This window comes from Pangasianodon hypophthalmus, chromosome 5, assembly GCF_027358585.1.
Source record: "Pangasianodon hypophthalmus isolate fPanHyp1 chromosome 5, fPanHyp1.pri, whole genome shotgun sequence".
Classification (NCBI taxonomy): Eukaryota; Metazoa; Chordata; class Actinopteri; order Siluriformes; family Pangasiidae; genus Pangasianodon; species Pangasianodon hypophthalmus.
This window is the reverse complement of record NC_069714.1, coordinates 23,775,755-23,801,815: the sequence shown is the minus strand read 5'-3', so window position 1 is coordinate 23,801,815 and position 26,061 is coordinate 23,775,755. Positions and strand designations below refer to the sequence as shown.

Here is a 26,061-nt window from a genome sequence, read left to right as displayed (position 1 = left end):
CATTTACCTCACACTTAATCCATTTTCTTTCTGTTGCTGCAAGTTTAGTTTCTGAACACATGCAGTAAAACACATTGAAGTAACATAAATGGTTCAGATGTAAATAAATAAATAAATAAATATTCTCAGATTTAACCTTAGATCTATTCAAATGAAGTGGTCAGCTCAATGACTATTAGTGACCATTGCATGACTGAAGGGGTTAGTATTGTAATCAGATGGGTTGAGATGTCAAAGATGACTGAAGAATCACCTGGTGGATCCACAGTACTCAGCATGTTGGTATCCTTTATTTTGTAACTGTATACACCAGAGTCAGACAGCTCAGCTGATTTGATCTCTTCTGATCTGATCTCTTCTGATTGTGTTACAGTGAGACACTCTTGAATTTGTTGTTGCTGCTCTTGTCTGTACCAGCAGACCTGAGCTGTAGAATCTAGAGGCTCTTTTTGTGGAGCACTTGCATTGTCTGCTTCATCAGATTTCATTTCATTCTTCTCAGTCTCAGTGAGCGTTGAACCTTTCAGCTGTGCAGCTAAAGAGTTTAATTTAGCATGTTTTAATTAAAGCAGCTTTCGTTTGTAGGTATGTTTTAAGTGCAGGAATGTCACTAAGAAACCAAAGCATTTGTATATTTAAAGAGTTGCAAAAAGCCATACAATTACACTATAGTGATGGTGAATTAAATGTTTTTCTAAATAGTATTATGACTATTTAATTTATAAATCTATTCTGTTTAATATAAATTTGTAATGAAAAAAAGATTGGATGTTGATTGAATTAAACTATGTTTTTAGTGCGTTCAACATGGATTAAACTAGGTTTTAAATCACCTTTGACATACACCTTAAATTTTATGACATCATCCATTGCCTCACAGTTGTACACCCCTGTGTGACAGAGCTCTGCAGTCGGAACAACCAGCCTTCGTATGCGGTCCTCTGACTGGATCACTAATCCATTTTTCGTTTGGAGTTGTATTCCATCCTTGAACCAACAAACTGGGGCATCTGGTTCTGATATTTCACACTGGAGTACTAGAGGCATACCACTTTCAATGGTCTTAGTCCTGCCAGTCTCAGGGAGTGGTGCAAATTTTACTGGTTTAGGTGAAGGTGCTTCAGTTTTGGAGAGATAAAGTCATGTATTAAAATAAGTTATACATTCAATGATAGCATAGCTATGTTGAATAATTTGGCCTTTCTTAATTAAAGAATCTCTGAACAATACAGTGTTAGTTGCTTTTATGCTAATTAGTAGTATACTAGACACATAGCCTTGAGTCACCTTTTACTTGGTCTTGATACATCACAGATTGATTCTTTGTCTCAGTTGTCAGCACCTCTTTGTGTGGTATCTTGGATAACTGTGCAAACTGTTCCTTTGAGGTCAGATTAGACATCATGTTTTCCCCATGTTGTTGCTGGACTATTGAAACGTCTCCATGCCCAAAGATTTGGGCCTTCTTTTCAGAGATCTCACCCAGGTCTGTGAGACAGCCTTCTTCAAAGGCCTTCTCATCCGACATGCCTTGAGGTGCTGAGATATTCATCTTTGTAACTAGAGTGTGTCAAGTTATATATAGAGAGATTTGTATTACTACTAAGGAAAATAAAATAATGACTATGGCTGACATTTGAGACTGAAATTGTAAGCTACCTCAAAGCTGATTGTTAATTTAAATTAGATATTTACTGTCTTTCAGAATATTTAATACAAAAAATTAAAGGCATATCTTTCAAATACCTTAGCATTGGTCATTGTTTATGGTCATGGGCCTTTTTCTTGGACAGATGGTTTTTGTTAGATGTGAATGTAATTTCTTAATGGATTAATTTGTTTAGGTGTTTTAGGTCAAGTTATTCAATTAAGCTAGTGAAAACCTGATCTCCTATAGAGTTATGTTGTCAAGCCATGCAAATTATTTACTTATTTATTTATTTACCAACTTTTAAGTTGTTTAGGTTAATGAGTCAGAATGAAAAAAATGGCATTAAATTATGTTTAAAATGTTGGCAATGGGATGTACTTTGCTCTCATCATTACTTGCTGAATGATGGAGCTAACTATTTAAATCACCTTCACGATCCACCTTAAATGCTAAAACATCGTCATCCGTGCACATTTCTTGTACTTGGAAGTAACTTCTGTCGTCTTCTTGAAAGCTGCAAGCTGTTTCCTGTTTAACACATTGTGGTTGGAGTAGTTCTTCATCCTTGTAGATGCGGAATGGGGCAGTGGAGTCTGATTTTGTATGCTGAACTGGTTTTAGACTGCTTTCCTCAATGTTCTCCTTCATTAACAACTCAGGAACAGCTGTAAAGCTCGAGCTTTCCTGAATGATGTTGCTCTTTGTAAACTCAGGACAGTTTGTGAAGCTTAAGCTTTCCTTACTGATCTCAGTGTTGTCCAACATAGAAAATGTTGTCAAGCTCAAGCTGTCCTTAATGATCTCTCTTTTTGCAAAATCAGAACCATCTGTGAAGCTTAAGCTTTCTTTAGTGTTCTCGGTCTTGGCCGAATCAGGATCTGCTATGAAGCTCAAGCATTCCTTAAGGCCCTTGCTTTTTGAGACATTAGAACCGTCAGTGAAGCTTAAGCTTTCTTTAATGTTCTCGGTCTTCGCTGAATCAGGATCTGCTATGAAGCTCAAACTTTCCTTAAGGTCCTTGCTTTTTGAGACATTAGAACCATCTGTGAAGCTTAAGCTTTCTTTAGTGTTCTCCGTCTTGGCTGAATCAGGATCTGCTATGAAGCTCAAACTTTCCTTAAGGTTCTTGCTTTTTGAGACATTAGAACCATCTGTAAGGCTTAAGCTTTCTTTAGTGTTCTCCGTCTTGGAAAAACCAGAAACTGCTGTGAAGCTCAAGCTTTCCTTAAGGTTCTTGCTCTTTGAAAATTCAAGAAGTTCTGTGAAGCTTAAGCTTTCTTTAGTGCTCTCAGTCTCAGCCAAATCAGGAACTGCAGTGAAGCTCAAGCTTTCCTTAAGGATCTTACTCTTTGTGAGCTTGGGAATGTCTGTAAAGCTTAAGCTTTCCTTAATGACCTCATTCTTGGCCAACTCAGGAATTGCTGTTCCCTGGAGGAAACCCAGGCTTTCCTTAATGATCTTGCTCTCTGCAAATTCAGAACCATCTGTGACACCCAAGCTTTCCTTAATGATGTTGGTCTTTGCGATTTCAGGGAAGGATTCAGCTATAGTTGTATGATGTGCACAAAGAAAAGTTTCAGTGGGTTTCCACTTTCTTAATTAGAAGCTGATTAAATAGTTGCTGTCAATGATTGTTACTTTCAAGATTTATAACATAGAAGAGAAAAATAAGAGAGACGACCATATGACAGAGTGGTCTAGATACAAGTCACACAAATCAAGGCAACAAGTACAAAAGATTATGCTTGCTAATGCTATAAAGTTAGTTATTTGTTCTGCTTCTTTCAGCATTTCATTCATTCGCTCATTCACATTTAAACCATCTATTCAATGTTTCATGTAGACATTATATAGACATTTCAAGACATTATGCTTGTTCTGATTAGCATTAAGGAAGATGACTGAAGCAAATGGAACGTTTTCTGTGATGTTGATGTACTGCAATTAAGAATGAAATCTAAACATTTTACATGATGGTTAGCTGGGAAGAAAGGCTTGCAGACCAACTGGATGTTGGATTAAGATATAATAGCAGGGATTAGTTTGGGAAGCGCTTTCAAGAATGGGTAACCAAGGTGCATGAATTCAGCATCTTTAGGCACAGCCTTAGAAAGGTTACACACCACCATTGTTAGTGGCGCAGATGCACTGGGTTAAGTGTGCTTAGGGTGGAGTAGCAGTTGTATCACCTTTCATATCCACAGTGCACTGGACAGTGTCATCATAGGTCTCACCCTTGTACACTTCAGAGTGAGACTGCTCGGCTGTTAGGAAAGCCACAAAGAAAACAATAAGCTTTCTAGCTTCAATTAGGTCAATGCTCCTAGTTAAGAATGGGGTACAAATAATAGTGGTAAACCACCTTTATCCGCATTAAACGGGGGGTGATCATCTGGTGTCCTAGGTCTGTTTGTTTCATTGTCTGGTGTCTCAGATGATTCATTGCTTAAAGTTCTTATAGGCATCTCCCACTTAATTTGAGGCTCAGGTTCAATTCCGTCTTGAGATAGTATTTCTCCCTCATCTTTTAGTTGGTAATTATATTCAGTGGAATCCAGAAGTTTACATTGTTGTGCAGTAGAGATGCTTTCTCCAGTACATTTGCTCTTCTCAACATCAGGGACATCCAGCCGTTTCAAAGGTGGAGCTAAAGATGATCATTAATAAAGGAATACTTTATGCATTTTTGGTGACTATTAATTAAACTTAAATGTTTAACGGCTATTGAAAGTCAATGATATGCACAAGTTTTATTGTGAAAATATACATAAAGACAACTAAAAACCTAAACAAGTTGTTAGACGCCACGCTAAAGCATTATGTCAGTTAGAGGCAAATATTCAAAAAATCACCTTCATCTTGTACATTAAACTGGATGACATCATCCTTTCTCAGAGAGTCGTGCCATCCAGACTCAGAGGGCTGCGCTGCCTTTACAGCAAGCTTTCTCCTGGTATCCTCCATTTTGATATGAGGTTGACTTTTTGAGAGGAGCTCTACTCCATCTTCGTACCAACACACCTTGGCCGGTGGGTCTGAGATCTCACAGTGTGGCTCAGTGGGGTAGTCTGCTTCAAACAGCTGGTTCTTCACAACCCCTGGGAAGGCCGAGAACTTCACCGGTGGAGCTTATTGTGGAATATACATGACATTAATACCTCAAAACTTAGAGAAAGAATTTCCCAGACTGACTAACCTGTGATCTCTCAGACCTTCTGCCAAAAAGCAAGTTAAATATAGAATGCAACACATGTAACAGTAGTATCAAACAGTTGCCCACAAGACATGATGCATAGGTAAGAGGCATGTCCATAAAAGCAGTGCTATGAGGCACAGACATTTGTTTTCCATTAGTTTGCTTCTAGTTTCAAATAAATGCAGCTTTGGGTTACTGGATGTACATGCTTCTCAGAAAGCCACAAATCACCTTTGATATCCACAGTGAACTGTACGGAGTCATCAGGCATGTTGCAGCTGTATAATCCAGAGTGGCTGGGTTCTGCTGACTGGACTACCAGCATCCTCAGTGTGCCTTCTGCCTGTATGTCCCAGCCAGTGTCCGTGAGAATCTCTGTTTCATCTTTATACCAGTGAACATCTGCTGTAGGATCTGATACCTCACAGCGGAGTTCAAAACAGCTGCCAGCTTCAATGCATTTACTCTTCTCAACTTCCGGAACAGTTGAGAATCGCACTGGCACAGCTGCAGATGGTGATTCATGATAGAATAATCAAGATTTACATCAACATTAAAACAAACAACAAAAACTGTAACACAGACAACATTTAAAAATGTGAGGACTGAAAAATTAATCTCTTCAAAGGTACTGTAAATATCTTAGGGTTTTATAGCATATCACTGAAGAGCAACAGAGAAGAAACTGCAAGATTCACCTTTGATCTCGACTTGAAACTCAATAATGTCATCTTTTGTTGTGCACCTGTACACACCAGAGTGAGACAGGGCTGCTGATTCAATAATTAATCTCCTTATGCAGCCTTCTGATTGGAAGTCTACACAGGATTGTGTAAGAATTTGCTTCCCATCCTTAAACCAGCGGACCTGCCCAGAGGAGTCTGATATCTCGCACTGCAGAACAATGGTGGAGCCTGCTTCAATGCACTTTCTCCTCTCAGTTTCCGGACCAGCTGAGAATCTCACTGGTGGAGCTATAGATATTTTAAAGTCTTTTTAATCCTTACTTTTGAGGAATTCACACCACTAGTATTTAATGTTAGAACAATTTTGAATTTGAATTTTCATTTGAACAATTTTAGCAAACTGTTTGTTTAGCAAACTGTTTTACTGCGAAGTTTGACACTAAGGCAGGATGTAAGGCTGTCCATGTTAGTGGCTTAACCAAACATTGTGCAATTTATATAAAGCAAAGTAATCACCTTTGATTTCCACATTAAACTGGACAGCAGCACCTTTTGTCTTGCAGCTGTACACCCCAGAATGGAAAAAGTCAGCCTTTTCGACTACCAGTGCCCTCTTAGTTCCATTAGACTGGAAGTCTAGTCCGGTCTGTGGGAGGAGTTTTGCTTCATCTTTGTACCAGAAGACCTGGGCACTTGGATCTGAGAGCTCACATTGCAGTACAATTGGACATCCAGCTTCAATGGACTTATTTCTGTCCAGGTCTGGAAGTGCTATGAACCTCACAGGTGGGGCTATGAGTGTTTTGATCAGTGTTATTTATAATTTCAACACAGCTGTAAGGATGTTTCAGTGATTGCTTTTGTTGTGCTTTATATGTTGTCAGTTTGTGCAATTAATCCAAACACTTGAAACTCAGACAGCTCAACAAATGATGGTGAAAACTGAATTACTAATTTTGATGATGATCTAAATGAAAGTGATTTTCAACTTACCTTCAACTTCCACATTAAACCTGATGACATCATCAATGGCATCACAGCTGTAAACCCCTGAATGGCAGAACTCAGCTGACTGGATGACAATTCTCCTCATTGTTCCTTCTGATTGAATGTGAAGACCTTCAACCGAGTGCAGTTCAACTCCATTCTTGTACCAGCGGACTGGTGCTTCAGGGTCTGACAGCTCACAGTAGAGGACTATTGGATTGCCTACTTCCACAAACTTATTTCGGTCCATCTCAGATAGTGGAGTAAATTTAACTAGTGGAGCTGCATATTGAAAGGAATATGAAAGGAATTGAAAGGAAAATAATCTATAATGGAGCCCCAGTGTTAGCCCCAAGACATGTGCAGGTGCTCACCTTGTATATATAGAGCTGCTGAATCACGAATTCCATAGGCAATGAAGGTGATTTCAGCTCCGTTGTCAGTGTCTCGTACCCCTCGAATTCGAAGTGATTGGTGTGTTCGAGACCGTCTAATGAGAAAACGTTCATCTTCTTGAACTTGGTTGCCGTTCCAAAACCAAGTGCCTATGACTGAGGCAGACAGCTCAATGGAAAAATAGGCATCCTGGCCTTCAGGCACCAGTGCATCTTGTAGAGGTGCTTGTATTTTTGCTACTGGAACTGTAAAAGTCAAAAATCAGTTTTCACTGTTTTGTTGTAACATATATGTGGGTTGGACAGACTGAAAAACCAAAGATGCTCTATTAGTGAAATGAAAATCTGATTAACAGAAAACTTCTAGTCGGCAGTTGAGACAATATGACAATATGCTGACAATTTATGCTATAATTGTTTTAACATAATGTTACCCAGATGAACTGCTCGAGGGAACTCCACATATCCACTTCTTCCATACTTGTTGATACTACAGATGCGGAATCTGTAGTCAGCCTCACATGGAACACTGTCACCAAGAATTTCCACTGAGGTCGCTGAGTCAGTGGTTAGGCACTGGAGCCACTCCTGAGAACCTATTTCTTGTCTCTCTAGGATGTAGCCTGAGGGTGGATTCTTCCGACAGTCCTGTGCGGGAACCCAGGAGAGGAGCGCTGCATTTGCACGCTCTGTGTTTATCTGAACCCCAACAGGGCAGCTAGGTGGACATTGCCTAACCGCTGAGAAAGAATGAATAACATACAAAAGTAAAATAATTTAAATCATTGCACTATATGTCCAAAAGAATCCAGACAACCTTTGTAATTAGTCAATTTGGCTATTTAACGCACACTTGATGACAGATATTAAACTGATTGTACAACTATGTAATCTCCATAACAATATTTTGCACTTGTATAGGATGCTCAGTGACCCAGTGACAATAAGTGTGGCATGATCACAAAATGTCAACTTCCCAACAAATGCTTTTGTCAAATTAGTGTGCTGCTACAGGTGCTGCTGTTAACTGCAATTATAAGTTAGATTATTCTGTAATAGAATTATAGTGGATCAGTCGCCAGATAATGGGACCACAAAGAGCAGTAGGTCTTTTTCCTGGTTTGGCTAGAAGCACTGCTTGCAGAGAAAAAATAGCTTGCGGAAAAAGCAATGGCTAAGTTGTACATCAGATCTTTAAGGTTTGGTGTAAGGGAGCACTTCAGCTACCTGATAAGTTACAACGCTGATGACAAGTGAGTTGTGAACCAAAATATTACAGTGTGCCGAATCTAGTAAATATGTATAAAATGCATCAACACTAATACCACAGACACATCCATGCATCTGTGGCAACATCACCCTTTTGTGACCGTCTTGAACACAACAAAAACACGAAGCAACACACAAACTCTCTGATGCATTCTGGCAGCCCTTCCTCGCTGATCCAGTCAGGGTTATAGAAATCACTGTGGCGATTGTTCTTAAAGTTCTTATTCGATAGTGGAGAACACAGGATTCAAAAACACATCAAGGGCTGCCTAGGGCTAAGTGACTTGGATGCTGTGATTCAGACATGCCCCCTTGAGTCACTTCATTGAAAGCTTAGCCATATTCTTGCTTTTGTTTCATTATATGCAGCTAAGAGTCTCTTAATTAATTAATCACAAAAACACTGTCATTATCAAGTTTCAGTTATCATACTTTTATAGTGCTGAATGTTTTAATCAACTGAAAATGGAAACCTAAGGCACATATTCAGGCAATGCTTATTTTTGCTGTATCAAAAATGTATCGTATTGAGGCACCACAGTATCATATCAAATTTGAATTATGTGTATCGTTACACCCCTAAGGCTTTTATGCATGTTTGTGTAGGATATTGTTATTCCTTGATTTTGGAAGAAATATAATGTTGCATATCTGAGTAATGTGGACAAAGTGCACAAAAACTTAATCCAGCTTATAACTGGACTGGTTAAATATGAATAATTCCTAACCTTTCACCCTTAGCTGAGATGATGTCTTTGATCTACCAACGTAGAAAATGACCATGCCAGAATCTTGAGGTGTAGTATTAACAAAGACCAAGATGTGAGTTCTGCCAAATGATTTGATGATGGTCTGATGTGTCTCCCTCAGCTCTGTCCCATCTTTGTACCAGTGAATGTCCATTTCCTCCTCTTCTACTTCCACACAGAAAGCAGCATTTTCCCCTTCCAGAACATCTACTTTTCTGGGCAGCTTTCTTACGATTGTACCTGTGAAGAGGGTGTGAAAGTGTAAATCAATTTTTAAAGATGACTTGGGTTGTATTGAAGCACAGCTTTAAAAATAGTTCTAAAAATAGGATATTTACCTTTCACAGTTACCTCAGCTATGCTTCTTCCTCCATCTGGCATTTCACAGAGGTAGATCCCATCATCATCAACTCCCATGTCACGGATTGTGAGTCGGCGCTTTGTTCCCCACTCTTCCATCCCATATTTGGCCCCTGGCTGTAGCCTCCTGTCTTCTAAATACCATGTGATGGGCACAGAGTCCTCCGGTACTTCACACTCAAGGATGGCCAGGTCCCGCTCCCAGACTTCAAGGTCATTGAGTGGTTGCTTGAATCTTACAGGTGGTTCTGATGTTGTCAAGAATAGAAGAATAGATAAGAAAAGCCTTTACTCTTTATGTGTGTATCTATCTATCTATCTATCTATCTATCTATCTATCCATCCATATATTTTTTAACTGACTGTAATTAAATGAACACTTTTTGAGTAAAATGCAGCATGGTAAGTCTATGAAGAGACAAGCAGCAGCATTTAACTGTGCTAAGGAAAGACCATTACCACACAGTTGGATTAGATAGGAAATAAACTGTAACTGATACCTTCAGACACCATTAGACAGTTGTAAATGAAAGAATCTAAACCACATATAGCAGCCACTATGTATTTTGCTGACTGTGTAGTCACACTAATCCTATCTCCTTCACTAGTATATGGTGGTACATATCAGATTATCTAAATACTGTACCACCATTTATTTCCAATAATTAATGCTTTTATACTCTTAGATGGTATCTAATTTATCTTAATATGGCCTGGTCATGGCTGTTAACATCCCATTGTGCATCCCAGGTGGTTAAACAAAATTAAGACTGTGTAGATTATGGAATTAAGTTATTGATGCTTAAAACTAGTGATCACGGCTAACTATATATACAATATATTCAATATACACATACCTTTAACAAAAAGATGTACTGCACTTAGTGTTTGTCCTGCGGTGTTGGATGCAGCACAAACATATACTCCGTTATCCTGCTGTTTGCAGTACAGTACTTTAAGTGTGAAGTATCCCTCTCTGTCTTCATATAGAAGATACCGCCTTCCAGACAAAATTATTCTTCCATCTTTTCTCCATATGATTTCTGGTTTGGGTTTTCCTGTCACATAGCAACGGAATTTTGCATGTTTTCCTTCTGTCACAGCAAACATTTTTACTTTGGCTGAAGTCAGCACGGGGTCTTCTTTTAGCCTTGTTACAACATGCCTACTGCTTCTCTGCTTTCCCTGATGTGCCTTCCAGTGGCCATTAGTATAACCATTGCGGTTTCCCTCATCTTCATGTCCAGGGCCAGCATCCACCAGCAGCACAGCTCCAGCCAGACTTTCACCAAACTCATTCCTGGCTTTGCATGTGTACACTCCACCATCAGGTGCCCGGGTTTTGAAAATCTTTAGCTGAAACCATCCTCCGTCCTGGTACCCGACACTGAAATGTGTACTCTCGAAGATCTCATTTAGCTTCTTGCCATCCTTTTCCCACACCACCTCTGGCCTAGGTTTTCCCCATAGCTTACAGGAGAAGACTGCATCATCTCCTCGGCCCACTCGCGTAGACAGGGGTTTGATTAGAAAGCGGGGCTTGTTCTCTTCTCTCAGCTCCATCTCTTGAGCTTCGCCTTCTACTTTTAATGTTGCTGCAGCATATGTCTCCCCTATGCAGTTTTTAGCTTTGCATATGTACTGGCCACTGTCTTCTGCTGTCACAACAGTGATGATGAGATTGTAGATATTTCCATCCTCAAACAAGCGATATCTGCCACCGGGATGGATTTTTTCATTGTTTCTCTCCCATATGACTGCTGGTCTTGGATCCCCACTGATCTGGCATTTAAGGACAGCATCAGTGCCACTCTGCACCACCACAGGACGAGGGTAGGCCAGGAACCGGGGTGCTCCACCGAACACATCCATTTCTCTTCCCTTGCCAGCCTCACCTCAGCCTGTGAGTCTCTCTTTCACCAGAGTATCTATAGCAGCTAGGTATCTGAATCAAAACATTGGAAATCTGTTATATTTATTCATTCATTCATTCATTCATTCAAGATTCATGAGCCAACTAGAGCAGTGGTTCTCAACCTTTTTTCATCTATGGACCCCTAGTATATTCTGACTGATCCTCATGACCAACACCCCAACAAACACACACACACACACACACACACACACATAATATGTATATATTAATATATAATTATAATGTATAATAATATATAAGTAGTCTACACCACATGTTTTCATAAACCAACAAATGTCAAATTTAATACATTTTCAGTTCAATATTAGATTTGATGTACTGCCTGCTATTCACATTAGCAGTCACATTTTTGTTCATTGACATTACCATTTGACATTACACATTTGAGGTTTTTGCAGCCTGGGGTGAACAGTAAATGTTCATACAATTTATTGCTAACATTACACTTGATTTAATTATCATTCTGAATTATAATTTGTTTATTTAACCCATCAGTGTTGGACACAATGCAGACCTTATGCTAATAATGACATGGTGAACATAGATTGAGGGCACTCCAAAATGAGCAAGTTAAGCTACGTTAGTGAAAGGGCTGTGAATGCGCATTACTAAGCATATAGGTTAATTTATAAAACCCTGCAGATTTTCTGAAATATAATGAACCTGTAACATGTATTTAAAGTATATTTTTTAAATATTTAACAAAAATACTACTTATATTTTATATATATATATATATATATATATATATACTTATATTTTAAATATTTTTTTTTAAAAACAATCCCACGGTCCCCCTGTAATTATGCCACACACGGCAAGGGGTCCACAGACCCCTGGTTGAGAAACATTGAATTAGAGGGCCTTTCGTTTTGGGAATATTAGACACCTGTACACCTGCATATTCATGCAGTTGTCTAATCAGCCAATCATGTGGAAGCAACACAATGTATAAACTTCACTTAACATTCACATCAAACTTCAGAATGAGGTTTGACACTGACATGATTGTAAAGTCTCTGGAGATTACCCAGAATAGTACAAAAAAACAATAACAACAAAAAACAGTAGCAGTTCTGTGGGCAGAAACTCCTTGAGAGATGTCATAGGAGAATGGCCAGACTGGTTAGAGCTGACAGGAAGGCTACAGTAACTCAGTCACTCTTTACAATCATGATGAGCAGAAAAGCATCTCAGAACGCACAACACAGCGAACCTTGAGGCGGATCGGCTACAACAGCACATTGGCTTCCAATCCTGTCTGCCAAGAACAGGAATCTGAGAATACACTGGGCAAAGGCTCACTGACACTAGACAGTTGAAGATTGGAAAAAGACCAGGTGAGGTTTTTCCAGTCTTCCAGCTATTCAGTGAGCCTGTGCTCACTGTCTGCTCAGCCTGCCTGGCACCAGCGATCATGCCACAGTCAAAGTCACAAAGATCACATTTTCCTCTTGATGTTTTATGTGAACATTAACTGAAGCTTTTGACTTGTAAATGCATGATTTTATTCATGCATTTCGCTGCTGCCACATGATTAGCTGGATAATTGCATGAATGTGCAGGTGTTCCTAATAAAGTGGACAGTAAGTGTATTTTTAATAAAATTTTAATAAAATATATTGTACCAAAGACTTTATTCATGGATAAAATGGCTTAGACATTTAGCCCAGTTTAGAGCATTTTCTAAAGCAGCAAGCATTAATCACTGATATAATTATTATAATTATTATAATTACCTCTCAAATCCACAGCACAGTGCTGACTAACCAAGCCTCAGGAGACATTCTCAATAAATTATGAGACTGATGTAGAGTTGAAGCAATGTCCAAAACCTTAGTCATCAAATATTTAATAATTAGCTTGATGGTTGTTCAAGGAAGCAGTTAATGTTTTGATGTTTTCAGTTTAAGATGTTTTCTCTTTGTTTGATTATTTCATGTAATGCGTCCCAGTATTATTTATCATTGCATGACTATATCAAAATATAGAGCATGAAAATAACTTTAAAGTTGCCAAACCTATTCGTTTTTTTCCCCCCAACGTGAGTGAGTGGTGGTATGCCTACTAGTGGCATTTAATGACGGAGGAACAGGATTGCATTTCACCATGGTATTTACTCCCAGAACTTTCTAACACATTTGCCCTGTGTGTGTGTGTGTGTGTGTGTGTGTGTGTGAGGGAGAGAGAGAGAGAGAGAGAGAAGCCAAAGCCAACAGTCTGGAGGTGAACAGTGCTCACCACACATAGCTAGCACAGATGGTGCTGTAATTCAATGGGAAAGTGCTTTATATAGTCAGCCCTAAATAAAGACCTGCAAGAGGGCATGTGTCAGGTATCACAAAGAACACCCTATACACAAGCGTGCACATACAAACACAGGTCTCACACAGAGCACACAGATGCAGTACACAGCCTGAGAGAGCGCTGAAGTCAAAATATGCTCTGCCTTCATCACACCCCTCTTGGCAGACTGATTGAAGAATTCGGCCCCTAAATGTCATTGTCAAAATTAGTTCCATTTGTCATTTGTTTAAAAAAGGAAGAAAAACAAACTCATGCACACACTGTCCTAATGATGTATTTGCTCTAAAATATCCTCCAAGCTCCTGAGTTTCTAATGCAAGTTAAGCAGTCTAGTTCTAAACTATTTTTCTAGTTCTAGTTCGAAACCAATCTCATCGTCAAATTTTTATTTGTGATTCTCAAGTTTTACCATGCTCCAAGACTGGTACTTATATAAGATTTAAAAAAAAAAAGAACTTAGTAATCAGATTATTGGCCATTAATAGCTGTAGCACATATTTTGCATAAAAAAAAAAATCCTTTTAAACCTTCTACCTATGAGACCCCTGCTCATGAATCTTGCCAGTTTGTTAAAATGTTGCTATCTTGTGCCATTAGGAATTCACTTGCTATTGTTATGTTTACACAATGTGGTCAGAAGTAAATCAGTCTGGTGTGCAATTAGCAAACTTAACATGGCTATGTAATTATTATGATCATATCCAGTTATCCCCAAAATTAATACTTAAAAAAATGAATTAAAAAAATATCAGTTAAATCATCAGACATCAATCATCAGTCACATAATACTTTCAAACATACAAACAAGAGGTTAACGATAGGGATTAACCCCTTGTTTGTGTTTCTGATTTAATTAGTCTGATCTCTGACCTGTGTGAAGCTTTACTTCACAAGCCTTTCATAACCTACCTCTCCTCAGTCCTCAGGGTTGACTGTAGAATTACATTGTGAATCAAGCCTCTGATTGTTCCAGTAAAATTGCAGGCCAGCTCTCCTGGATGCTCACTTCCTGCTGTATTTTCCTGTTTTTTTCGGTAAATCCTTTCACGCTTCGATAAAAAGCCGATTCAGAGCTATCTGACAACAGTTGCTTGTAGTTGTCACCTGTCCATTTTGCAAGGCTTTTGCCTACCCTTTACATGTATTAAAACAGGTTTCCTCAACAATGTTGAACAGCCGCTTTGCGTACTTTACAGAAGTCCCACAACCTCTGTGTTGTTCAGCTCTGAGACACCCCAAGTGTCATTGTTCATGGAAGACCGTTAAATGCTTTTGCAGCTGCTGCTGTCCCCTAAAAATACTGGCAGCCCTGATGACAGCAGTGAAGATAAGTTAGGCCCTCCATTCACTTGCTTGTGGTGGCTAAATATAGATTAGATGGCTTGTCCGAAGCAGATTTCTTAGCTTACTTGAGACCTTGCAATAAAACCTAAGGAGAAGGACAGCACCCTGAAGGCCTCTTGATTACTTTCAATTGGCCATTTTTACATTATTGGAGATGATTAACATTCGTGCATACAGTAGTGCCTTTGTTGGATATGATTAAAGCTACTGATTCTGTTGCACCATGTTCCTTTTAAAATGCCCAAACTAAAATGTTAAAATGGTCAAATTTGTTGGGGACCTCCATGCACGTGCCATGTGGCCTATGAATATGAGAGACTGAGAGCATCAGGCATTAAACCTCAGCTGTTTAGAGGCTTACATCTCTGTCTAACACTCCCTCCTCTGATTTCAGCCATTGGAAGTAACCCGATCTCACCCTGAGCTCTAAAACTTTAGTCCTGGCAAAACCACAGTTTGCACTAGTCGCTTTGTACAAACTTACCGGGATTAGCAGTCCCATTTTTTATTTTTATTTTTTTGAAATTTCAACATTCCCCCAGCTGCCAAAGAAGACATTAGCAAGTGCATCATGTCTTTCTTTCTTTTACAAGATGGGAGCACACACAAGAAGCACACTAAATTATCAACAGTGAGCCTCTGTTAGCATCATAAGTCTGTTAAGTTTATCATTCTTCATTTATGTAATTAAAGAAGAAAACTAATAAATTACATAGATTCTGCTGATTTCTTAACCTCCCCTTATCTCCAAAGTCTCTTAATCTTTTCAGTTGCTTTTTATTCTCCAAAGCACAAGGCTATCTGGACAATAACACCACCATGTTACACAGCATACATTAAGTGTCAGATGTTTCATTTGGCAATGCCATGCCCACACCCTTCATATCGACTTTGTGATACTTTTAGCTCTCTAGGAATACAACTGTTTGGCATGGTCATGAAAGTTTCCATAAATGTGCTCTATGATCATGTAAGCAGCGTGATTATAATTGCAAAAGGCAACAGACACTCATTTTCTCACACAAGCCTCTAAATTTTATTATAAATGTTACTTGAGCATCACGGAATTTCCCTTATAAATTTTCTTGGTCTAAGGAACAAAAAGTCAAGCGTAGGGCATCAATTTACTCATGCTGTAAAATGTAGAAGCTGCAACACGTTAACACGTTACGAGACAAATGAAAAGCTTTAATTTGAGTTTGTTTCCTTACACATGGCAAGAATTTGAGCATGGAAAAAAAAAATGTTATCCTGAGTACTGTTAATACGCATAGATCTATATTGTACTGGAGTGTTTTGTAGTTAAGGCAAGTAGTTTTGTGTGTTGATTGTAAATGCACTAGAATTCTGGCATTCTCTCCATGATAACTCTCTCCCTCCCTCTGCTGGCAGAAAAAAACTTACAAAACTTATCTTTAAAGGTTGTAGTATTACAGTGTTTTATTTATTTCTATTTCAGTTTTATTTATTCTTCTCTATGGTGCCAATCCCAATGTCTCTTTCGTAGTTGGGCCATGCATTACAACATAAAAATAGGCATGACATTGCATATTTAATTTCAATTTTATTTTTTAAAAGTCCACATATACATATTACCACATATAAATGCGTTTTGCCGTTATGGCCCTTTAGTGAGTAATAAAGGCTACTGTAAGATGAGAAAGTTGTCACTGTAGGCTGTACATGCAGCCCTCTGTCTGACCAGCCTGGGCATGTCCCAAATATCCAGGCTTGGCTGCATTCCTGCTGCCACCCATTCTGACTGTCCTTCAGGCCATTTGTTTACAGCAAACAGCCAATATATACTGCCAATAGTAGCAGCAGTAGCCTTTCCTCCTGTGCCTCGAATAAAGCTGACTGACTATTTTATATCCATAGAGAGATGGAGATGTGGAGCTACAGATGGTCGAGAAGTTAAAATACGCAGAACATCTCTACTTAACATATTTTATCAAGTGGTTTGCCCTCAAGCTTCCCACCAGGGAATAGCAGTCAGCAGTGGAGGATGATCGCTGAGTGAATGCCATTTCACAATGCTCCACAGCCTGGACTCTTTGCAGAAAAATAAAGAGGCCACCATTAACCAATTAAATCATTCATTCAATTTCAGCAGCTGCTTTATCTTCATCAGGTTTGCAGTGAATCTGGAGCCTAACCTGAGAACACTGGACACTAGGCGGCAATAAACCTGAATGGGATACCAGTACCCCAGGCCCTGAGGCACCAGCCAACTCCTTTTCTACCATTCATTAAGGGTTAAAAAAACAAAGCTAATTCCATTCAATATAAAAACTTAGTCAAAGACAACAAATGTACAGAAGGATAGTGTATATTACAAGAGGGCATTATTTCTTACTAATAGAGAAGTTTATACTTATTTACTGAAAGCAGTAACAACATAACAAAGAATTATTACTTGCAATTGCAACTAGCATGTTGTTGAGATCTGCACTGTGTACATGCTTTTGGATGAAATAAATGTTCTTAATTACCTTTTAATTTAATTTAATTTAATGTAACTTTAATACAAATATATTTCCATAACAACCACATATATTTGTCAGTTTTATTATAGATCAGCTGTAGACTATTACTCTGTTTAAACAAAACATTATTTCAGTGTACCCACTGTAATATTTATGGGACATGAATTGAGATTTTGAGATTAGTGATTAATATCCATAAGAACAGTTTACATTCAAGTCTCCATTACTGAACAGTTGATAACTTCATTTTGATATGATAGACTTAAAGTTTAAACTCTAATGCTACTCAAGTTTCTGTTAATACAATTAGCACATTGTGACACTATAGTATACAGTTAAAAAGAGACCTTATCTATACTCACACTATCCAGTGTCACCCAGAAGAGGATGGGTTCCCTCTTGAGTCTGGCTTCTCTCAAGGTTTCTTCCTCTTGTCATCTCAGGTAGTTTTTCTTGCCACTGTTGCCTGTGGCTTGCTCATTAGGAATAAATTTAAAAAATTATAATTTTATATCCAGATTTCTGTAAAGCTGCTTTGTGACAATGTCCATTGTTAAAAGTGCTATACAAATAAAACTGAATTGAATTGAATTGAATTAATACATTACCTGGTAAACGGGATGGGCTCAGGGCAGTTTCAGTGACTAAAATTAGGTAATTTCTCAAGAGATAACACACAGGCAGTTGCCTAAAGTGATACATATTTTACTGCTATACCTCAAGAAACATGAAGGGGCATGAAAGATAAATTCACCACATTTTCAGGTGATCTTGAGGAGATATGATACAATGCAAGACAATATAAAAAAGTAGAGGACAGTGATAAACAAAAGCAAACAATTTTAAAAAGGCAGAAAATTCTAGTTGAAAGGGAGAGAAATGTAGGTATTAAATGTTCTTAGTTTCCTAAAGGTACTTAGAGGTTATTTTTTGAAATCATATCTGATGTGGAAAAGCTATTTGTATGGTTCTTTATAGCAGTGGCTCTCAGACCAGTCCTCAGGGAGTGAGTTGGGATTGATGAAGTGCGGACTGTCTCGGGGGCCATAAACACTGGTGTTACCAGTGTAACCACTGCTTTATAGAATGTTTAAGGGGTTAAACGTTTATGGGGTAAACCACTGCTTTATAGAACGTTTAAGGGGTTTCTGTGAGGAACAAACGGAAGTAGATATAATGAGACATCATCCTGCAAACCATTACTTGAGATGCTCTGATTTATTTTATTGGACTGGTTATTTTGCTTAGGGTTTTCCTTTTTATTTGTTTCATCTTTTGTTTTTAGTTTTTTTTTGTTTGTTTGTTTTGTTTTTTGTTTTGTTTTTTGAGCTTGTGAAAGCTAAAGAAACAAATGAATCCATCCATGTTAGGCCCTGGAGAAAGTACATCTGATGACGAGTCTTTCACCTTGATGGACAGAATAAACTCCATTCATCTGACAAGAACTTGGCATAACACCCAGTTTCCATAGATGCAAAGCCATATATTTTGAACATTTGTTTATTTTTCACCTCTGACTCTACACATGATTCAACATGGAGCCAAGTGTAAGCAACAGGGCAAGTCTATTCGCATTTACTGATCTACTGCGGCAGCGGGCTGTCAGCTAATATCATCACCTCTGTAAATCAAGCAACACTACAAGAAATCGTTCCATTCAGGGTGTGTCCCTGCCTCATGCCCAGTGTTCCTAGGTTAGGCTGCTGATCCATCTGACCAGGATAAAGTGGTTGCTGAAGCTGAAGGAACGAAGGAGTCATACATTCACATATAAAGTCTTATTCATGAGTTCTTATGTGGGGCAACAGAAAAGTGTTGGTCCTGTCGTCTGGAGGTTGCAAGTGGAATCCCGACGATGCCACGTCCATCTGAGGCAGTGAGTCCAAAAGAGCAAAATATCCCATGCCCTCTGGGAGGTAAGGGTGGCATACTCTCTCCCCTATCAATCACAGTGACACTAGCCAATAATGGGCATCTGTCAGCTCATACATGTGAAAGTGGGTGGATAGCGCTTTCCTCTGAGAGTGTTACTCTGTTCCGTAGCACGTTCAAAAAGATACAGTTGGCTAGCTTCACGTGACTTGGAGGAAGCACGTGATTGCTTAATCCACCTGGGTTTGTAGCTGCCGTATGATAGGGTAGACCTAACTGGTAGGGGGGAATTAGCCAAAACAAAAAAAAATTAGGGATAAAATCTGGGAAGCTTGAAGCTGTTCTGTTGGAAATTCCATAAAAAGCTGTATGGTTCTAATTAATTGCCAGAATATTATTGTACACATAATAGTTCATAAAAATTAATCTGCTGCAGGCTTATGTGGAATTTTTTTTGGCTGCAAAAATTTTGAAAACCTGTCTTATCGTGATGTTTGATCTTTAGAAAGACACATCTACAGACACAGGCACCTTTGGCTTAGATGGGTGAGGCCCACATGAAAATACGTGGTGTGTGGGATTGGCAGGTTCACGTTCACAGCAGTTCTCTTGGTGACCACAGGGTGGTAATAGAGTTTGTCGATACTTCTTGCACTTTTAAAAAAAAATTTCATTCTAATATTATGTCTTTTTATCTACATCCTATGTAATATTTTACATATCTCTTGTTTTTCTCTGCAATAATTTGAGCTTTACCTGTAACATTGGCTTTTCTTTGGAAGTCAAGAATGGTATTAGCTTCAGCTTGCTCAAAGAGTATTACTTTACTTTTTGGTACACTTTGGCTGTGTCTAAGGATAGGAAATATATTCCAACCACTAGTCCTCCTCTACCAAGATCTTGTCTTTCAAACTTCCTGAGATTTGGCAAAATGGTGTGGCTTTTAGGTGGCACAAGATGAGAAGCAATGAGCAAGAAGCTCTGTGTGTAGGAACAGGAAAGGTAGACTGTTGTGCACCTGGATGTTGACCATGCAGAAAATGCTCAGAAACACGGGTTTATAAGGCTTGTTCCTTTTGGGAAAGTCCCTGTTGAAAAACATATCTTAAGTGCACCTCTTCCTATTAGTTTAAATGCCAAACTTTGCTGTGCTATCTTTTCATGTTGCCCCTTTGCCTTAGTAGAAGAAAATTATATAGGGCAATAATGTCTCAGTTTTGATGTGTTTTAATGATGCTCACTGGTGGGCATTGGCTTGTCTGTTTACGATACTTAATCATTTAGTTTTAATGTTTGAGCATAGATGCCTCTTGAGTTTTCGTAAAAGCAAGTTGGTTGGTCAAGTTAATGGAGCTCTTAAGTTCTGGCTCAGTTTTGTCGTGGCTTGTCCTCAGCAAACATCCAAAGCAGGCCAATTATTTGACCAGTGAAGCTTTATAGACTTCTGTTGGTGGCAATTGTAAAAAAAAACCCTTTACAAACTACACAAAGCCACACAAGAAGCCAACCTACTGTAACTGGCATATGTAAGCTGACATAAATACATCTTAGGCTGTTTGTGTATGACTTAGTCTGTTGCTTGTGTCCTGCTAGATGCCACATAGAAATTGCCTGAATGTCTAAGCTGTCAAGCTGTCTGAGAATCTGGACTTATTTATGAAGTGAAAACAATGAAACAGTTTACAGATTTATGTGACTCCTCCCCAGTTATGAGGCCTGATGTTCTGTTCAGATACAAGCCTTCTTACATGCATGGTCACGATTAACATTGCCGGATACAGGACACTAAAGGAACAGAAATCCTGCTGTTCTTGAGTCTTTACCACATTCTACACCTACAGCCTTTTTCCTTTTCGTGTCTGAATGATTGTTGAATGATCATGCACGATTGTTAGTGATATAGCTGATGTGGCATATTAAATCTAATTCATAAATTATGTATAACTGGAAGTTCTGTCATAGTTGTACATATACTTACTGACGTTCACAAGAAGTTTAGTCTTTGGACAGATTTGGTTCATTCAGGCTTTGTGACTGTACAGCTAAACCAGTCCTTTTGAATGCCATGTAAAACACAGTAATGACACTGACTGTTTTCAGCATGTGTGTAAAATAGGATGTTTATAAAATAAAGACCATTCATGAGCTACTAAATCAGCATTTAAATGTTTTTGCTGAAGAAATGTAGATTTTATACCACCATGATCTGTCAGAATTAAACAAACTGCTAAGCTTCTTTAAAGAAATGCATTTATTAAATGTCAGATACATCCAGCTTAGCTGTTCAAATATGTTACATTTTTTTCCCCCTTCATGGTGGTGAATCTGTGAGCTACACAGAAAATATTTCAGGGATTTTGTTTTGGTCCATAAATGGCACTTTTCATATGAATACACTGTGCAAATACATTTTCTCATAGAATTCTTATCCAGTCAGATTTGGATTTCTGTCATTCTGCAGTTGTGGTGAAATAACAATAAAAAATATATATACCTGTGTTGGGATTGTGTTAAGTGAAGTGACTTGTGGCCAAGTATGGTGACCCATACTCTGCATTTAACCCATCCAAGTGCACACACACAGTAGTGAACACACACACACCGTGAACACACACCCGGAGCAGTGGGCAGCCTTTTTTGCTGCGGCGCCCGGGGAGCAGTTTGGTTAGTGTTAGTATTTAGGTTGGCCCTTTGGTGCTGAATATAACATATTACATAACCATGACTTGATGAATGTTGATAAAAGCAAAATGTTATCCAGACCAAGACACATAGCTGAACTGGAAAACACTCACTATGATGTCTGGAGCATAACCACTTGTTCTAATATTGGGACACAACTCATTTATTACTGCCCAACTAATATTAAATGAGCTAAACTTGTTAAAATATTTGAACTGTGTGAAGTCTTGCTTTTGCCAATTAAAAACCTGTAACATTTTAAAAACATATATCAATTTGTATTAATTATTTAATCAAAGTAACATATTTGAAACCAACATGGCAAGAAAGCGTATCTAACAAGAAAGACTATTGATTGTTTAAAACCAGACATTAAATATGTGATGCAACTAGAAATATTGATTACTGGTGCACAGTAGAGTACTACTGCCCTGTATAGATTAGTGTTTTACACAGGTAACATGTGATTCAGTTCAGTGGGGGCTGATTATCCAATGTGTGTGTACATGTATGTACTTGCGTTTGTGTATTGATGGGGTTGCTGAAGTCAGAAAAAAATGTCAGTTTGGTGTTAGAATGTGAAGCAACAGGGCATAGGTCATTATTAATTAGAATTTATGGTTTCAGACTTTACGTCCCCTAAAGCTGAGCCTTGGTATCTAAATAATTTCCCTGGAAACCTGATCTGATGATTGTGGGTTTTTTTTCCCCTGATACTCCTCAGAGAGTCATAATCATGACCACTTTTGCACCCTAAAATAAACTTTTAGTTGAGGTATTGTGGTCTGAAGGTCAGGCCTGACTCAACCTCCATGTGTTAGGTGAGGTAACGTGATTGCCAGAAGTGTACCAAAGGAATGACCACATGAAAGAGGTCAAAAACACAAAAGGAGGTTAAGAAGGATTTATTAAGTATTATTAATTAACTCTGAAATGTCTAAGCAAGCACACAGACTGGACATGCACCTGTTCTAAGCCAAGACCTCAGTGTTGACAGTGTAAACTTCAGGTATTTCAAACCTTTCAAAACATTTACCCTGTGTCCATTAACTTCGAGTCAACTTTGAGTTCTCTAATTAATCTTTTTAAGAGCCTTGTAGAAGATGGATTTGCTCAAATGATTAAGATAAATTGATTGCTTTATGTAGTTTTCCTTGGTCTACCTTTATTAATTTGTATCTGTTAAATAAATAATACATGTTCCACAAATTATAGTGAATCATGCAGTGACACACATGCATCTGCATTCTGAATGCACTTGTATTCAAAAGTATCTTTTTTAATGTAGACTCTTGTCACCTGAACGCTTAATTTGAGACCTGTAACCTGAGCTAGGGTCACTGGTCTGTGTGGAGTTTCTGTGTACATTCTCCCTGTGTACACATAGGTTTCCTCTGGGTTCTTCGGTTTCCTCCAAGCTTAGCTACTCTAAATTGCCCTAAGTGTGAATGAGTGTCTGAATGTATGTGCCCTGTGATGGACTGGTGTTCCACTCAGGGTGTGTCCCCACCTAACACCCATGGTTCCCAGGATAGGCTCCGCATCCAAAGCAGTTACTGAAGATGAATGAATTCATTTTACCAGTAAGTATAATAAGTCAGGTTATTGCTAATGGGCACTTCTTGACTTTCTAATAGATTGCTTGCTGACTTTAATAAGTTGCTCTGCTCTCTGCCAATATGTTATGTTATGTAATCATACCTCCAGGACACCTATGTCAGAAGAGCAATTCTGACAGCAGATGTAAGCTCATGTACTTTGTTTGCCTAACAGAATGTTTTAATATCCATAATCAGCTCACAATAACAATATGTATTTGGCAAAACCCAGCTGTAACCTCTTACTCCCTCCTAAATATACCCCCTGCTTGGACAAAGAATGTACTCAGAGTGGGCCTGGCTTGGGATGCCGACGTGTTCCAACAGCAGCCAGAGGATACTGCTTGCATTTTTAATGCTAAGGTTCCAGGAATAACACCTGAGCTTTGTAATAATCTCAGATGGTTCTGTATTTACAGACTGTTTTACAATCGTAGGTGCTTGGAGTGAACTGAAACAACTGCAGTGTCACAAAGTGCACTCAGAGTGAGCAAGTAAAAAAATGAAAAATGGCAGCAAGCCACTGTACCCCTTTACATCAGGTGTGCCCAAAGTGCAGCTCCAGGGCCAAATGTGGCCCATGGAAAGACGTTAATTGGCCTGTGGCTTCTCTGTTAGAATGTAGGATAGCTGCAACACATTGCACACTTGATGGTGGCAGCAGATTGTGTTAATATGGTTAGCTAAAATTCAAGAGTCTATTTTTTTCTCTGACTACACCTGCAAATTAATTTACTGAATGAATGTGTGTGTATACATATATAAAAAAACTGTACTCAAACTATGATTGGGCAATGGCTAACTCATATATTTTGTATGCTAGGAGTGTGAGAAAGTGTTTTCACTTCCTTTGATTCAAGGAATACTTGATATATTTTATAGGAACTTGAGCACAATAGGCACCACTCCATCAGGAGTAAGCTCCAGAAGTATTACTTGTGTACTATTTGTGAGAAAACATTTGCCTAAAGGTAAGTATTTTAAAAAGGTGACCAAGGCTCACACTTACTTGGATCTTATCTATAGTTTGCATTCCTCAGAGGTCAAACCCCATTTTTATAGACATCATTCCTGTGAGAGCCACAGCCTGGGTGACATCATAAAGTGATTTGAGGGCTTTCTTACTGCACTAATCTTTAGACAAAATGAACTCCACCTAAGCCACCAGCATGGTAGATCAACAGTCCTTGCTCTTGTAAGCTTGTCTGCATGAAAAATGAGATATTCATGAATGTGATAGAACAAAATTCAGTGGGGTTCAAAGAATAAAGTGTAAAGGAAAATGAAAATGAATTTTTTTTTTGTTTCCAAACAGTCACAGGGACAGCCATGAGTTTCCCAGGGTTAAACTGTCATTATCGAAAGACAGAATAATCCCTGTCTATAAGTAGACTTTGTATGATTTCATTTTTTGTGTCAGGTGTATTGAAGGCCTTTGCACTAATTCAGTGGCTAGATTTTCCACAGGCTTTTATGAGCTAGAAAAATTTGAGGCAGGATATTGTACAATGTTGACAGGTTTTGGTGTTTATCTACCTCTGGATGGAAAATATGAGGTACAAACATAACAATATTTATGAATGTAACTGATTCTGTGAACACCAGATGAATATCATCTGTATATCTTTTTGTGTGCATAGACAAGGTGCTCGCTACAAAGAAGGATTTCAAGAAATAAATTTCAGTTTGGCATTGTATATGGGCTCCTAAGGAGAGGTCTTAAGGAACGCCAGCACAAGGGGGAGATCAGTTTCCACCTGAGAGAATACAAGGCCTGTGTACTAGGAGCTCTTGTGTTCAGAAGTTGCACTTTACTCCATGGGGCCAAACAGGTGCAGGCAACCTGTCCATGGGTGCCAAATCCCTCCATCTATTTGGGACAACAGATTTACTCAGTGAGAAAGTTGTTAAAGTGCTCAGACCATTAATGAGATGAGCAGTGGAAAACCATGGCCTTGCTGGGGCCACAAACTGGACTCTGTGACCTAATTGCTGAATGATGTGGGCAGAATCAGGGGTAGAGGCGGAAATCTGTACAGTAGACAGTGAGGCCAGTCATGAGCCGGTGTGTCCTTTCCCATCATACTGTCTGGTATGCCAGAGAAAAGTCTACAGTCTACACTGAGTCACAGTCTATAGAACCACAGTCTACAAAAAGATTTTGCATTGATAAAGAGGTCCACCTGTGCATTGCCAATCCTCATTCAGGTCTGGGACACCACTTCTGAATATAGGTACCACTCTCCTGGGAATTTGCACCAACTCAGATCCCTCTCAGTGAGATGAGGTCCATTTCTTCCACCAGCAATCAAACAGGCTACCTATATGTAGCCACAGGCCCAGCAGTCTTCAGATTTTGGGAGAAGCTGTAGAAGAAATCACTGAGAGGGAAAACAGCTTTGTGGAGAGAATGAAGGGTTGTTGGAGGGAACCTGACTCCAGCCCTGGTAGCAGTCTGGCTAGTAGGGTAGCTATAAAGGGTGCAGTATGGCAAGGGTGGGCCACTCAACCATGCTAGCGACACGTGTTTAAAGCCCACTGGT

At 38.9% G+C, this 26,061-nt stretch overlaps 1 protein-coding gene across 10 annotated transcripts in view; it reads right to left on the bottom strand.

The window, feature by feature from the left end:
• Positions 1-14,793, bottom strand: part of obsl1b (obscurin like cytoskeletal adaptor 1b) — a 40,132-nt gene extending 25,339 nt beyond the window's left edge. For 3 of the 10 annotated variants that reach the window (XM_026912540.3, XM_026912541.3, XM_053234462.1), the window contains exons 1-17: positions 14,446-14,790; positions 10,151-11,238; positions 9,272-9,541; positions 8,913-9,173; positions 7,350-7,655; positions 6,895-7,161; positions 6,527-6,802; positions 6,050-6,325; positions 5,546-5,821; positions 5,079-5,354; positions 4,504-4,779; positions 4,014-4,298; positions 3,841-3,915; positions 2,080-3,195; positions 1,288-1,560; positions 834-1,118; positions 254-535 (exon numbers count right to left, since the gene is read on the bottom strand). In XM_026912540.3, coding sequence (XP_026768341.3) covers positions 254-535; positions 834-1,118; positions 1,288-1,560; positions 2,080-3,195; positions 3,841-3,915; positions 4,014-4,298; positions 4,504-4,779; positions 5,079-5,354; positions 5,546-5,821; positions 6,050-6,325; positions 6,527-6,802; positions 6,895-7,161; positions 7,350-7,655; positions 8,913-9,173; positions 9,272-9,541; positions 10,151-11,165 — 5,815 coding nt within the window. In that variant the 5' untranslated portion in view covers positions 11,166-11,238; positions 14,446-14,790. Of the gene's footprint in view, positions 1-253; positions 536-833; positions 1,119-1,287; positions 1,561-2,079; positions 3,196-3,840; positions 3,916-4,013; positions 4,299-4,503; positions 4,780-5,078; positions 5,355-5,545; positions 5,822-6,049; positions 6,326-6,526; positions 6,803-6,894; positions 7,162-7,349; positions 7,656-8,912; positions 9,174-9,271; positions 9,542-10,150; positions 11,239-14,445 lie in introns of all 10 variants that reach the window. The other 7 variants (XM_053234463.1, XM_026912543.3, XM_026912542.3 and 4 more) reach the window with 7 other exon arrangements.
• Between the last annotated feature and the right edge of the window lie 11,268 nt (positions 14,794-26,061).